Source organism: Hyperoodon ampullatus, assembly GCF_949752795.1.
Source record: "Hyperoodon ampullatus genome assembly, chromosome: 10".
NCBI classification, from domain to species: domain Eukaryota; kingdom Metazoa; phylum Chordata; class Mammalia; order Artiodactyla; family Ziphiidae; genus Hyperoodon; species Hyperoodon ampullatus.
The window spans coordinates 7,731,096-7,745,276 of record NC_136923.1 but is presented as its reverse complement, the minus strand read 5'-3'; the positions used below and the strand labels follow the sequence as shown (position 1 = coordinate 7,745,276).

The 14,181-nt window shown below is 53.3% G+C and overlaps 1 protein-coding gene across 6 annotated transcripts; it reads left to right on the top strand.

Annotated features, from left to right (window-relative positions):
• The first annotated feature begins 750 nt into the window (after positions 1–750).
• Positions 751–13,580, top strand: IL17RC (interleukin 17 receptor C). Of its 6 annotated transcripts, XM_079713473.1 has the most exons (18): positions 816–1,071; positions 1,365–1,386; positions 1,582–1,734; positions 2,006–2,080; positions 2,169–2,278; positions 3,352–3,463; positions 5,356–5,495; positions 5,720–5,779; positions 7,961–8,015; positions 8,097–8,278; positions 8,374–8,424; positions 9,386–9,431; positions 9,589–9,710; positions 9,978–10,037; positions 10,583–10,631; positions 12,591–12,686; positions 12,803–12,841; positions 12,937–13,580. In XM_079713473.1, exons 1-18 carry the CDS (start codon positions 967–969, stop codon positions 13,554–13,556), a joined length of 2,097 nt encoding a protein of 698 aa, XP_079569599.1. In that variant the 5' UTR covers positions 816–966; the 3' UTR covers positions 13,557–13,580. The 6 variants fall into 6 exon arrangements, with proteins under 6 accessions (XP_079569596.1, XP_079569595.1, XP_079569597.1 ...); XM_079713470.1 differs by lacking the exon at positions 8,374–8,424 and having other exon boundaries at positions 751–1,071; XM_079713469.1 differs by lacking the exon at positions 12,803–12,841 and having other exon boundaries at positions 751–1,071.
• The last annotated feature ends 601 nt before the right edge of the window (positions 13,581–14,181 follow it).

The following is a 14,181-nucleotide window of genomic DNA, read 5'->3' as shown; positions in this document are numbered from 1 at the left end:
CCCAGTGTGCCCAGGGTGCTGAGCTGGGGGAAGGGTCAGCAAGACCCTGCCTGGCGGTGGTTATGCATCATTTTCTGGGCCCAAATCCACATCCATGTCTGTCATGTTCTCACAAGCAATGTCTCCCTGGAAATTTCCTTGATCCTCACTGTGATTCTTCAGAGAGAAGAGAGGAAAACACAGGTTCAGCAAGCTGGTGTGGGTCCACAGTCAAGCAGCCAGCCCATGGCAACAGCACAAATAGGACCCTGTCTTCCTGGCTCTGGGTCCTGGGTCCCATCCCCCCCACCCCTCACTTGAGCATAGGCCGGGAAGTGGTGAAAAGCTCACGTTATGGTGCCCCTTGTCCCTGTCTTTAGAGGTCCCACAATGAGGCCTAAGGAGAATGTCTGAAGGGACCTGGGGTGGCCAGTAAGAGGGGCCTCATGGACACCAAGACTCCAGAGTCACATGGGAAGTGCAAATGCCCCAGGATTGCATAGGGCCTTGGTTGTCTCGATGGAGACTTCCTCCTTAGGAACACTCAGAGTGAGTAAGAACTCCCTTACTCAGCCATTAAGCCACCACCCTCTTCAGGGGCCCCTCCCAGCCAGGTGTCAGCAGAGAAGGAGGAGGAGGGGAAGAGGAGGAGAGGAAAAGAGGGAGGGAGTGAGGCCACCACTCCAGTCCAGACTGCTGGCTCCCAGGCCTGGTGTTGGTGGGAGGGACCGGGCGGGGCGGGAACAGCCGGCTGCCTGCCAGGAGCCAAAACGAAAGCACTGTGGCAGGGACTGGATGGGAGTCAGGACTCCTGGGGGAGGGCGTGCGCAAGCGGCCCAGCGCCGGGACCCTGAGACTGGAGAGGGATTCCGGCCTCTCCTACCCGCGGGCACGCAGCTGAGTGGGAGACGAGGTGTGGTGTCAGCCCCCCTTCGGGGGGGTGGCAGGACAGGGCCTCAGGCCTGGGTGCTGCCTGGCACCTGGAAGATGCCTGTGCCCTGGTTCTTTCTGTCCTTGGCACTGGGCCGAAACCCTGCAGTCCTCTCTCTAGAGAGGGTTGTGGGGCCTCAGGACACTGCCCGCTGCTCTCCGGTGAGTCTGGGGCCACAGGAGTGTTGAGGAAGGCTCAGGGCTCGGTCTGCGGCCAATGAGGCCCTAGCCTGGCTCCTGCCGCTGCCGTCACTGTCAGAACTGCCCTGGCTGGTCTGTCGGGTGCTGATGGGGTAAGAGAAGAATGGGGAGGGGGCGAGAGCTGGGCCTGAGCTCTTCTGGGAGGGACTTGGAAAAGGGAGCCCTAGAAAGAGGTAGGCGGGTTGGGGGGGCCTCAGGAAAAGATGGTTAGATTTGGACGCATAAACTCTAACTTGTCTTTACCTCCTTCCCAGGGCCTTTCCTGCCACCTCTGGGGTAAGTAGCCCTACTTTTAGAGAGGAAAGATCTTCCCAGGTGGGCAGAAGGGAGGGGAGCTGTTCAGTCCCATGCCCTCACCACCTGCCCTCAGCCCAGGAAGAGCCCAAAGCTCCTTGGCCCTCTGGGGGTGTCAGGTACAACCAGATTCTGGGTCTGAGAAGCTTCAGCTCCCACCCCACCCTTCACACACAGATGGTGACGTGCTCTGCCTGCCTGGGAGCCTCGTGTCTGCCCCAGGCCCCGTGCTGGTGCCCACACGCCTGCAGACAGAGCTGGTGCTAAGGTGCTACAAGGAGACCGACTGTGACCTCTGTGTGCGTGTGGCCGTCCACTTGGCTGTGCATGGTGAGCCTGTCATCCCATGACTGGGCATGGGTGCATGTGAGTGTGTCTGGAGTGGGCACGAAGACCAGGGAGGGTGTCTGTCAGGAAGCACGGGGCATCCTCAGTATTCTCCTGGAGGACACTGGCCAACGGACCCCCCAGGTCAGACTGGTCTCCCCGCCCACACCCCCGGCCCCAAGCCTGGCCTCTGCTTCTTAGCACTGAGCTTCCTGGAAGGAACCCAAAGCCAGAGCTGGGGCTAGATCTGAGCCTTGCTCTCGGGTCATTCCAGGATACTGGGAAGAGGCTGAAGATGAAGAGAAGTTTGGAATTGCAGAGGACCCAGCAATCGAGGAGCCTAGGAATGGTGAGAAGCCGGCTGGCCCAACTGCCCCTCGCCAGAGCCTTGCCCAGGGCCCCTGAGCCTGACCGACCCCCTGCCCTGTTGCTCACAGCCTCTCTCCAGGCCCACGTCGTGCTCTCCTTCCAGGCCTACCCTACTGCCCGCTGCGTCCTACTGGAGGTGCAAGTGCCTGCTGCCCTCGTGCAGCCTGGTCAGTCTGTGGTATGCGAAATAATAATGAATTTATGAAGTGCTTTCACGTGCATTATCTCTTTAGGTCTTGATTCTGGCAGGGCTCTGAGCAAGTCCTTTCAGTCCTTTATGCCTCAGTTTTCCTGTCTGTAAAGTGGGGAAAAGAACAGCCCTACCTCGGGAGTTCCCTGGTGGTCCAGTGGTTGGAATTCTGCGCTTTCACTGCCGAGGGCCCGGGTTCAATCCTTGGTTGGGGAACTAAGATCCCACAGGCCACCCGGTGTGGCCAAAAAAAAAAAGAATAGTCCTACCTCATATAGCTGTTGTGAGAATAAAATGAGTTGATATGTATAAAACACCTGGTATAATACCCAACACGGAAGAGTCTCAGAAAGTTTAATTTTTCCTTTCTTTTGTAATCCTCAAAACTACCCCCATGAACTAGACATTATTGCCTTCATGCTCCAGATAGAGAAGCTGAGGCTTACAGAGGGGAGGTCTGTGGGCTGAATCCACTTTTCCGGATTCCCTGCCATACTGTCCGTGTCTGCCCCACATATACCATGTCTGTCCCCCAGCGGAGCTTCTCCCAGCCTCAGGGGGCTGCTCATGGTTGGGATATGTATCTCCACTTGGGCCAAGTCACTCACACTTTGACTTCCCTCCTGTCCCCAGCCCCCAGTCTATATCGTCTTACCTGGAAAATAATGGGAGATCACCTGCTGGTCCCCCTCACAGGGCAATCATGAGGCCCACTGAGGCACTGGGAGTGAGAACGACTTCTGTGGGGAGGGCCTCCCACATTTGTGCTGGGGTCTGGGGTCTCTGATCACCTTAGCTTTGGCCCGTGACCTGGAACAGCAGGGATGAGGCAAGGACTAATAGAGTGGGGGCACTAATCCTGGCCCTGCTGCCACCCCTCCTGAGGGCGTGTGCTTTAGAACTGGAGGCCTTTGAGGACACGTTCATGGCAGAATTGGGGGCCATACAGTATGAATAGTCACTGGTTGGGAATAGGGCGGAGGGTGAGTGGAGCAGACCATGGAGAGGAGCCTCAGTTTTGAGCCCTATACCACCAGCCTTCCACCACCCTCTCCTCACAGGGCTCTGTAGTATTTGACTGCTTCGGGGCTGCCCTGGGGGCTGAGGTGCGAATCTGGTCCTACACTCTGCCCCGGTACCAGAAGGAACTCAATCTCACACAGCAGCTGCCTGGTAAGTGGTCCCACAGCCTGAGGGGCCCCAAGTGCTGGCCCCTTAGTCTGTCTCCCCACCGGCCACTGCCCTTCTGCTTTCACCCCCTTCCTTGTCCCAGCTGCTCTCAGGCACTCTCACTCCCAGCCACCCATAGTCAGTCCCTCATGCCTCCTCTCCCCAGGTGACATTGCTTCCCAGTGCCTGGGGAAGGTGCTTTGGGCACTGGAATAGATATGGGTGGTATTGAGGGGACAGGGAGCCCTTCCCAGGGCTCCCCATGGGTTGGATTGCCCCCATTCTTTCTTTGCCCCCAACCCCACTAGAGGCTTTTCTGTGATCTCTCCCCAGACTGCAGGGGTCTCGAAGTCCGGGACAACATTCAGAGCTGCTGGGGTAGGAGCTAGGGCCAGCAGGGCTGGGAGGAGGGTGGGGGTGGATCTGGAGTGTGAGGGACCCTTGGAGTGAACTTCAGGTCTGGCTGCCACATCCCAGAGGCTCACAGAGCTCATTTATTCATTCATTCATTTATCACAAAAGAACTGCGGTAGCTCTTACTCAGTGCCAGGCATTTAGAATATAAAGGTGAATCTCTCACTTCTTAGAACAAATATTTATTAGTACCAGGAATATCTAGTGGCCCAAAACATTGTCAAGATTACGGTGCACCCCGTCCCCATATATTAAAATAAAAATAATATTAAATCATAAAATAAGGGCTAAGAAACTCAAGGTTCTGATGATTTTTCTCATGTACTATTTGGACTTTGTTCATTTTTTTGTTTTGTATTTTCTTTTTTATCATGGTATAACATACATACAGAAAAGTGTGTAAAGTGCACCAATTTTAATGTCCAGTTCAATTAATTTTTACATATGTATACATTTGCATAACTACCAGTCACATCGAGATAGAAACACTGGGATGCTTTTGAACTCAAATGATTTCAACTTCATTTTCTATTTGGGTTCTTAAACTTAAGCTTGATGCCTCTTTGGTAATTCATTAAAGACTACTCGGCACCAGAGGTTTGAGGATACAGATACACATCATGGATTTCATGTCTTTATTCATTTGGTAGACACTGATTCACTTATTCAGCAGATATTGAGTCATTACCCTGCTCAAGGAATAGCCCTAGGCACTGGAGACAAACCAATTAAAAAAAAAAAAAACTGACAAAACTGACGTTCTAGCTGGGAGTCAGGGTCAGGGTGGGGGTGATGGAGGACACAATAAACACATGGAGATGTGAAATATGCAATAAGTTAGGTGGTTATTAGTGCTATGGAGAAATTTCAGGGAAGGGTGATAGAGAGGTTGGGAGTTGGAGTGGTCAGTGAGCAAAAGACCTGAAGGAGGTGAGGGAGGAGCCATGGGGCATCTGAGGGAAGAGGGTTCCATGTGAAGGGAATAGCCAGTGCAAAGGGCCTGAGGCAGGAGTGTGTCTAGTGTGTTTAAGTATTAGTAAGGAGGACAATGTGTCTGCAGCAGGTTAATTAAGGACAAGAGTGCTAGGAAATGAGGTTAGAGTGTTCACGGCAGCCATACCGGGGAGGGACTTGCAAGCCACTGTAATGACTCTGCCTTTTACTCTGGGGTGATGTGGGGGCCATCAAAAGGTTCTGAGCAGAGGAGAATGATTTATTTTACAGTGGTTACAGGTACTTCTGGCTGCAGAGGGAGAAGCAAGGAGAAGAGCCCTCTCCAGACCCCATACTGGGGCCTACATGGGTTCAGTCCTGGGCTGTGGCTGAAGTCTGGTCTGACATGGAGACACAGGCTCTGCCCTCCAGGGGCCTCCTAGTCTGAGGGCTTTGAAGGAAACTCCAAAGGGGCAGTGGGTGGGTGTGACCCAGGCTTGGGTGTACAGAAGAGGTGAAGGAAGTCTCTCTCTTTGCCTCCTCCGCAGCCCTGACCTGGCTCAACGTGTCTGCAGATGGCGACGACGTGCGCCTGGTGCTGGATGTGCCTGAGGAGCAGCGCTTTGGCCTCTTCCTGTACTGGAACCAGGTCCCAGGCCCTGCAAAACCCTGGTGGCACAGAAACCTGGTGAGGCCTCCCCCTCCCCAAGTCCATTCCCACTGCAGGCCGATGCTTGTGCTAAAGTTGCAAGTGCATTATCATAGGGCACCTTTGAAAAGGACACAGCCACCCACACCCAAAGCAAGGAACATTGGTGGGGGAACGGCTACCTGCCCGGTGTCCTTAACTTTGGCTTCCAGCCTTCCTCTTCCTCATCTTCTTCAACTTCTCTCCTTCTGCTTGTCCCACAGACTGGGCCGCAGACCATTACCTTGAACCACACAGACCTGGTTCCCTGCCTCTGTATTCAGGTAGGAGCAGAGTCCAGCTGGGTGCCCGGGGACAGGGATTAGGGAACTGGTGAGATGGTTGGCCCTCACCTTCCTGGTCTCCCCACCCTCCACACTCCTCTTTGAGGTGGAAACTATGGCTCCCTAGGGGGACTGGCCCTCCCTTTCCCTTTGCTGTCCTATGTTTTCTGCTTGTACATGCCCTGAATGCTCTTTGTGATCCTCTAGCCACAGCACTTCTACTTGTGCTTCGTGGCCCCCTTCAGATGTCATCTCCCCCTTGAAGGCTTCCACTACTCCTCCAGTTCCCTCTTTGTGCTCACCTGGAGAGTAGAGTGTGCACTGTGAACTCAGACTTATTTGAATCCTGACTTGCCATTTGCTAGCTGTGTGAACTTGGACAAGTCACTTCACCTCTCTGAGCCTGTTTCCTATCAGTAAAATGGGAATAAACAGTACCAGCCTCACAGGGCTGTTATAAGGAAGTGTGCCACTTCCGGCTTATATATGTTATAATAATATATTGTCCCTCTGATTATACATTTAATTGGTCATCAGGTCCCATCTGTTTTACCTCTGACATTAATGTCTCTCATTCCCACTACCTGAAATGCCCTCACTTCTTTTCCATACACCCCAATCCTTCTTTTCCATACACCCCAATCCTTCCAGTCACCTCTTTACCAAAGCTTTTGCCCAACCTCCTGGCCTCTTCTGTCTCCAAATCTTCTTGCATTTCTGTCTTTTCTTTTCTATTTATCATTTATCACTTGTTTTCTTATTTGGGCACCTGTCTCTTCTTACATACCACAAATCCTCAATAAATGTGTGATTGATTTATTAATTTGTATACATGTCTTATCCTTACTACAACTGTGAATTTGTAATTTCCTTGAAGGCAAGGAAATGATATCTATTCAAATTTAGTAATTTCTCCAGAGCCTTGCATAATAACTGGTATGTAGTGGGTGCTAATTAAGTTTGTTAAGTGAATGAATGAGTGAATGAGTGAAACTCTACTGCCTAGCACAGTGATAGGACATATAACAGACACTCATGAAATGTTTGCTGTGATATAATTGTCCTCACTGCCAAGCCCAATGCCTGCTACGTAGTAGGTGCTCTTATACATTTGTTTTATAAATTAATATATTATCTCTAGTGCTTAGAACAGGGCTAAGCCAAGAATGGGTGCACTTAAAAAGTCTATTGGGTACTTCCCTGGTGGCACAGTGGTTAAGAATCCGCCTGCCAGTGCAGGGGACACGGGTTCGATCTCTGGTCCGGGAAGATCCCACATGCCATGAAGCAACTAAGCCCATGCACCACAACTACTGAGCCTGCACTCTACAGCCCGCGAGCCACAGCTACTGAAGCCTGTGCGCCTAGAGCCCCTGCTCAGCAACAAGAGAACCCACCGCAGCGAGAAGCCCATGCACCACAATGAAGAGTTGCTCGGCTCGCCTCAACTAGAGAAAGCCCGCACGCAACAATGAAGACCCAACGCAACCAAAAAAAAAAAAAAGTCTATTGGAAGAAAAAATGGAGAATAAATGGACGTGTCCTTAACGCTGTGCTGAGAACCTGTGCTAAGTAGGTTCTCACAAAGTGATTGTGGATTTAATTGTTAAAAGCCCCTATGCCTACCATAGTGCTAAGACACATAGTAAGTACTCATTAAAAATTTGTCGAGTGAAGATGTTGCCAGATGTTGGCATAGGGTTTGCTGGAAGAATAAATGTGTGCAATTCTAGGGCCTTGTAAAGGGCAAAAAGACTTGGGCATATGTTGGTGAAATACATCCTCCTTCCATATCCAGTATCCCAGAGGGATTAGTTCCAGGATCTCTGTGGATACCAAAATCTGCAGATGCTCAAGTCCTTTATATAATATAAAATGGTGTAGTATTTACACATAACCTACTCACATACTCCTGTATACCTGAAATCATTTCTAGATTGTTTATAATACCTAATACAATGTAAATGCTATGTAAACAGTTTCCTGCAGGCAAATCCAAGTTTTGCTTTTTGCAACTTTCTGGAATTTTTTTCCCCGGAATATTTTTGATCTGAGGATGCAGAACAGCGAATACAGAGGGCCAAGGAGTGCTGACTGTATGGGCTGAGTGAATGCATCCCCAGGGCTTAGCAGGGTGCTGGCTGGGTTGAACTGACCTGTGGAGCCCCGTTTCCTTTCTAGGTGTGGCGTCTGGAGCCCGACTCTGTCAGGACCAGCGTCTGCCCCTTTAGGGAGGGTGAGTGGACCGGCTCTGCCAAGGCGGGAGCGGTGTGGGTGGGACCTGCCGGCAGGCAGTAACCAGACCCTCTCCCTGCAGACCCCCGTGCACACCGGAACCTTTGGCGTGCCGCCCGGCTGCAGCTGCTGCCCCCGCGGGCCTGGCGGCTGGACGTGCCGTGCTCAGTACCCGCTGAGGCCACACTGTGCTGGCAGGCACCGGATGGGGGCCCCTGCCAGCCGCTGGTCCCACCGCTGCCCCGAGAGAATGTCACTGTGAACGTAAGCGAAGCGGCAGGAGGTTCCCGTGGTTGGGGAAGGAAGGGGAACCTAGGGGCCCAAATTCAATGACTCCACTCATTACCCTCTTTCCACAGAAGGCTCTTGAGTTCCCATTGCTGAAAGGCCACCCCAACATCTGTGTCCAGGCAAGAAAGGGGCGCCAGAGAGCCGGGCTTGGGGTCAGGACCTCCGCGGACTCCCAGACAGTCACTGTCTTCTGAATCCACTTTATCCTTGGGTCCCTGGAGCAAAGTGGTTACCAGCTTCCTCTTTAGGAGTTCCACTGTTTACTTTACCAGTGCATGGCGTGGGACCCTGGGCACTTCACCTCTCTGAACATCAGTCTCCTCATCTGTTTAATGGGGATGATAATAGTAACTATTGAATACTTCATAGAGTGGTTATGAAGATTAAACAAGTGCTTCACCTTAGCAATGGGCACAAACTAAATTCTCAATAAGTGTTAACTGCTTTGATTATTGCTATAATTATCCTATTTCTCTTCCTGTAGAAATGGGTTGCTTTATAACTTCAAAGGGTAGTTATAAAAATATTAATTCCAGATTTATTGAGCTATTATGTTTCAGGCACTGTTTTAGGCTCTTGGAATAAATATGTCAGTGAATAAAGCCAATAAATGCTCCCACCCTTAAAGAGTTCATGTTGTAATGGAAAAAGGCAGACAACAAGCATAATAAGTAAATTATACAGTATGTTAAAATTGTCTATAAATACTATAGGAACAGGTGGGGAAGGATAAAGGAGGGCTGGAGTTGCCATTTCAAGAGGGCCAGAGTCAGATGAAGCCTCTTTGAGAAGGTGGTTAGGTGAGAAGGGAGTGTATGAAGTGTTCTGTCAGAACTGAAGAGTTAATTTACAGCCGTAAGCCCCTTTAGCACAGATGACCTCACAAGGCTGAGGCTGAGAAAGATGTAGTGACTCCTAATTACTCAGCCTTGAACCCAGATCTGCCTAAGGTCAGGTCCAGAGTCCAGACCCCGCCCCCCAACCTGACAGGCTTCCTCTTGTCTGTCCCTTCTCTTCTGGTTGTTCTGGCCTCAGCTTTTGCTTTTCCTCGTGCCCCTAACCCTGGCCCCTTCTGAACAGGTGAGCACCTGGGAGAAGCAGGAGCTACAAGAGTGCTTGTGGGCTGGTGAGTGGGACCTGGGGGAGGCTGGGGCAGGGCCACTGCAATAGGGGTGGACCCTGGAAGTGCCAGCTCCTGGGGGTGAAAGTCAGGCATGGGGCAGGGGAGTGGCAGCCCTCAACCAGGTTGGGTCTCACTGAGAGTGGGCTCTCACCCTTTCCAGACTCCCTGGGGCCCCTCAAGGATGACGTACTGCTGGTGGAGACACGAGGCCCCCAGGACAATGGATCACTCTGCGCCTTGGAACCCAGTGGCTGCACTCCACTGCTTAGCAGGGCGTCCACGGTGAGGGATGGGGGACCCTCCTTCATGTCCCTTTCCAGCTCCACTTCAAACCTGGCCTCAAATTTTCACTATTCAATTTCCCCTCCTCTGTGCCAGGCCCTGTGCTGGTCTCTGGGAATATAGGGGTAACTCAGACCTGGGCCTTGTTCTCAGTGGCCTCTCAAAAGTCTCCCAGACCCTCTCCCCTACTATTCTGCCCAGCTGTAGCCTGGTGGCCTCCTAGGTGTTGTGCCTCTAGGTGACAGCACCCATCCCTTGGCTTCGCAGAGGGCAGCTCGTCTTGGAGGGCCGTTACTACAAGATGTGCAGTCAGGCCAGTGTCTTCAGGTGAGTAGGTGGCAGGAGGGCCCTCCCCGATGCCCAAAGGCAACAGGCCTCAAACCCTGTCTTCAACCTCTTCTACCTCTTCCTGTGCCTAGCAGGAAAACTGTCACTCTTCAGGGGTAGGGGCCTCCTCATTGTCCCTCTAGCATCCACCCACCATCTGTGTGTGCTTATTTTGTGTCCAGCCCTGGGGAAGCTAAGAGTTGAAGAAGCATAGTTCCTGTCCCCAAGTTGCTCGTGGCTGGAGAGACCAGCAAAGAGATAACCATTGGGTTAAGACAGCTAATAACCAATGTGCTAAGCTTTGGGTTCCAGGGAGAGATTCAAGGAAGAGTCTTTTCATGTGGGCCCAATCTGGCACCCGTAGGAAGGTACAGTCCAGGAAATAGACACAGCATAAGCAAAGGCAGAGCAGCTTGTGGCTGCTGTGTGTGTGTGTGTGTGTGTGTGAAATATGCATAGCTGAGGCTGGAAATTTGGGACCAGACTTGATGGGTGTTGAACTCCAAGCTGGGGGCTCTGGATTTGGTTTTGTTTGTGTCTTACAGCTGTGGGACGATGACTTGGGAGCACTATGGGCCTGCCCCATGGAAAAGTGTGAGTATTACAAGAACTGCCCTTCTTCTCTGTTCCAGGAGCTGGAATCTTGACAGGGACCATTCCTGGGGGAAGCATACACAATGGCCTTAGCCTTTCAATCAGAGGGTCATTCCTTCATTAATTCAAACACCACAAGGGGCGCTTGCAGGGATCCCAGCATCACCAAAGAGACACATTCCCTGTCCCCATGCCAGCCATAGAAGCTAGAAAGACATTAGCTAAACAATCATTTAGGAAGTGTGGGCTATGGAAGCATTCACTATAAAAGTGTCCAAAGCCCTGAATGCATATAATGGGGACCTGACCTAGTTCAGCGGAAAGGTTGGAGGTGAACTCTGAAGGCTGAGCTAGATGAAGGGGGAAGAGATGCATTTTTGTGAAGACTCTGGGGTGCTTTTTTGAGGAACTCCAAGGTAGCCAATGTGGCTGGAGGGTCTTGAGAGATAGGCCTCTGTCACGAGATTAGGATGCAAGGGCCATGTAGGGCCTTGGGAGCCGATGTAAGCAATTTGGATTTTATGTTAAGAGTAGCAGGAGCTTCCCAAAAGGCTATAATCAAATTTGTATTTTTTTAAAATAAATTATTTATTTATTTATTTATTTATGGCTGCATTGGGTCTTTGTTGCTGCTGCGTGCAGGCTTTCTCAGCTGTGGCAAGCGGGGGCTACTCTTCATTGAGGTGTGTGGGCTTCTTATTGCGGTGGCTTCTCTTGTTGCAGAGCACACGGGCTCTAGGAGCGAGGGCTTCAGTAGCTGTGGCATGCAGGCTCAGTAGTTGTGGCTTGTGGGCTCTAGAGCACAGGCTTAGTACTTGTGGGACACTGGTTTAGTTGCTTCGCGGCATGTGGGATCTTCCCGGACCAGGGCTCGAACCCGTGTCCCCTGCATTGGCTGGTGGATTCTTAACCACTGTGCCACCAGGGAAGCCCCCAAATTTGTATTTTAAAAAGACCTCTCGGGGGATTTCCCTGGTGGCACAGTGGTTAAGAATCCACCAGCCAATGCAGGGGACACGGGGTCGAGCCCTGGTCCAGGAAGATCCCACATGCCACGGAGCAACTAAGCCCGTGCGCCACAAGTACTGACCCTGCACAACTACTGAAGCCCACACACGTAGAGCCCATGCTCTGCAACAAGAGAAGCCACCGCAATGAGAAGCCCGCACACCGTGATGAAGAGTAGCCCCCTGCACGCCGCAACTAGGGAAAGCCTGCATGCAGCAACAAAGGCCCAACGCAGCCAAAAATAAATAAATACATTTATTAAAAAAAAAAAAAAAGATCTCTGGGGCTGCCATGTTGTAATGAATTAGAGGCAAAAAGGAGTCAGGAACACGTTAGAAGGCTGTTGCAGTCATCCAAGAGAGTGAGGTCAAGGGTCCAGCAACCCTAGGCTTAGGGGGCAATACATCATTTTTTTTTAAACATGTATTTATTTATTTATTGATGTGTTTGGCTGCGCTGGATCTTAGTTGTGGCACGTGGGATCTTCAGTGCGGCATGCAGGATCTTTAGTTGCAGAATGTGAACTCTTAGTTGGGCATGTGGGATGTAGTTTCCTGACCAGGGATCCAAGCCAGGCCCCCTGCATTGGGATCACGGTGCCTTAGCCACTGGATCACCAGGGAAGTCCCTTAGGGGTCAATAACCTTAGCTGACATTTGAGCACTTACTGTGCCCAGCACTCTGTTCAGTGCTTTATGTGTATTAATATATGTAGTCCTCACAGCAATCCTGTGAAGTAGATACTATTGGTATCCCAATTTTACAGAGGTGAACTGAGGCAGAAGGGGAAGTCACTTATCCAAGGTCACCCAAGTAAATGGATCTATGTTCATACACTGACCCTGTGAGCTGTGGACTTCGGGCAAATCTCTTCATTTCTCTGAGCCTCGTTTTTCTCCTTCGTGAAGCGGGGGTCTCTAACAAGCCTGTCTTCTCCCCTGGGTCTCCTAGACATCCACCGGCGCTGGGCCCTGGTCTGGCTGGCCTGCTTACTCTTGGCCGCTGTGCTTTTCCTTCTCCTCCTCCTCAAAAAGAACCACGTGAAAGGTGAGCGCTTCCCGGCTCCCCATTCCCCAGGGGCAGGACTCGAGTGGACCTGGGAGCTGGCCAGGAGACGGCGGCGGCTGGGCTCACCGGCTGCCTTCGCTCCTCTCCCCTCACAGGGTGGCTGAGGCTCCTGAAGGAGGACGTCCGCGCGGGGGGTGAGTGTGAGCCAGCTCCGGGCGGGGGGCGGCCCCCAGAGGGCCGGGCCTCGGGCCAGCTCACGTCTCCGCTCCGGCTCTGTTCTTTCCAACAGCGGCCGCCAGGAGCCGCGCGGCCCTGCTCCTCTACTCCGCCGACGACGCTGGCTTCGAGCGCCTGGTGGGCGCCCTGGCTTCGGCGCTGTTCCAAATGCCGCTGCGCGTGGCCGTGGACCTGTGGAGCCGCCGCGAACTGAGTGCGCAGGGGCCCCTGGCCTGGTTCCACGCGCAGCGGCGCCAGACCCTGCAGGAGGGCGGCGTGGTGGTCCTGCTCTTCTCGCCCGGGGCCGTGGCGCTGTGCCGCGAATGGCTGCAGGACGCGACGTCGGCGCCCGGGGCTCACGGCCCGCACGACGCCTTCGCCGCCTCGCTCAGCTGCTTGCTGCCAGACTTCTTGCAGGGTCGGGCGCCCGGCCGCTACGTCGGGGCCTACTTCGACAGACTGCTGTCCCCGGACGCCGTGCCCGCCCTGTTCCGCAGCGTGCCGGTCTTCTCACTGCCCTCACAGCTGCCCGACTTCCTGGGGACCCTGCAGGGCCCCGCAGCCCCCCACCCCTGGCGGCTCGCGGAGAGAGCGGAGCAGGTATCCCGGGCCCTGCAGCCCGCCCTGGACAGCTGCTTCCGGGCCCCGGGGACGGGACGCGGGATGGGGCCTGAGGCAGAGAACAGGACTTGAATAAAGGCAGACGCTATTTTTCTACCCGTGTCTCCCACGTGTGTCTCAGTGACCCAGCCGCTGGGCCTAACTGTCCCTGTATCCGGTATCCCCGCGCCCCTTTAACACCCGGACAGGTGCAGGACGGCGACGCCTCTGGTTGGCTGGCGTGGGGTGACGCAATGGCACATGACCCTCTACCATTGGCTGTGGCGCGGGCTCCGCCCCCTGGACTGCAGAGCCGGCGGAGGGCGCACGTCTTACGCAGCCGGCGGCAGCGGCGGCGTTGAGGAGACTGAGCCTGTGGCGTCCGCGGGCTCGGTGGGTTGTCTCTTCCTCCTCCGCGGCCTACGTGGGTCTGGATCCTTCCTTGCCCGCTCGGGGGCGGTGCGTTTGCAGTCTGCAGACCCCGAACCTGACCCCTTCTCTTCATATCCGGATCCGGGCTCCTCCGCCCTCCCCCAGACCGGAGTTCCGGACTCCTCCCCCTAAGGCCGTCCATCCGACGTCTTCTCCCGCAGTATTTAGGAATCTGATCCATTCTCCCTAATTCCGCTGACCCAGCCCTTAAGAACCATATCCCGACCCTAAAACAATGGGCTGACTCCTACCCCCTTGCCGAGGATCCAGGCCACCTCCCCCCCCG

Bases quoted from the DNA above. Each gene is read 5' to 3' on its own strand.
- IL17RC (XM_079713469.1), top strand. From the start codon at position 775: ATGGGAGTCAGGACTCCTGGGGGAGGGCGTGCGCAAGCGGCCCAGCGC. The intron at 1,735-2,005 runs GTGAGCCTGTCA...GGGTCATTCCAG, and splicing joins CGTCCACTTGGCTGTGCATG to GATACTGGGAAGAGGCTGAA. The intron at 8,425-9,385 runs GCAAGAAAGGGG...CCTTCTGAACAG, and splicing joins ACCCCAACATCTGTGTCCAG to GTGAGCACCTGGGAGAAGCA.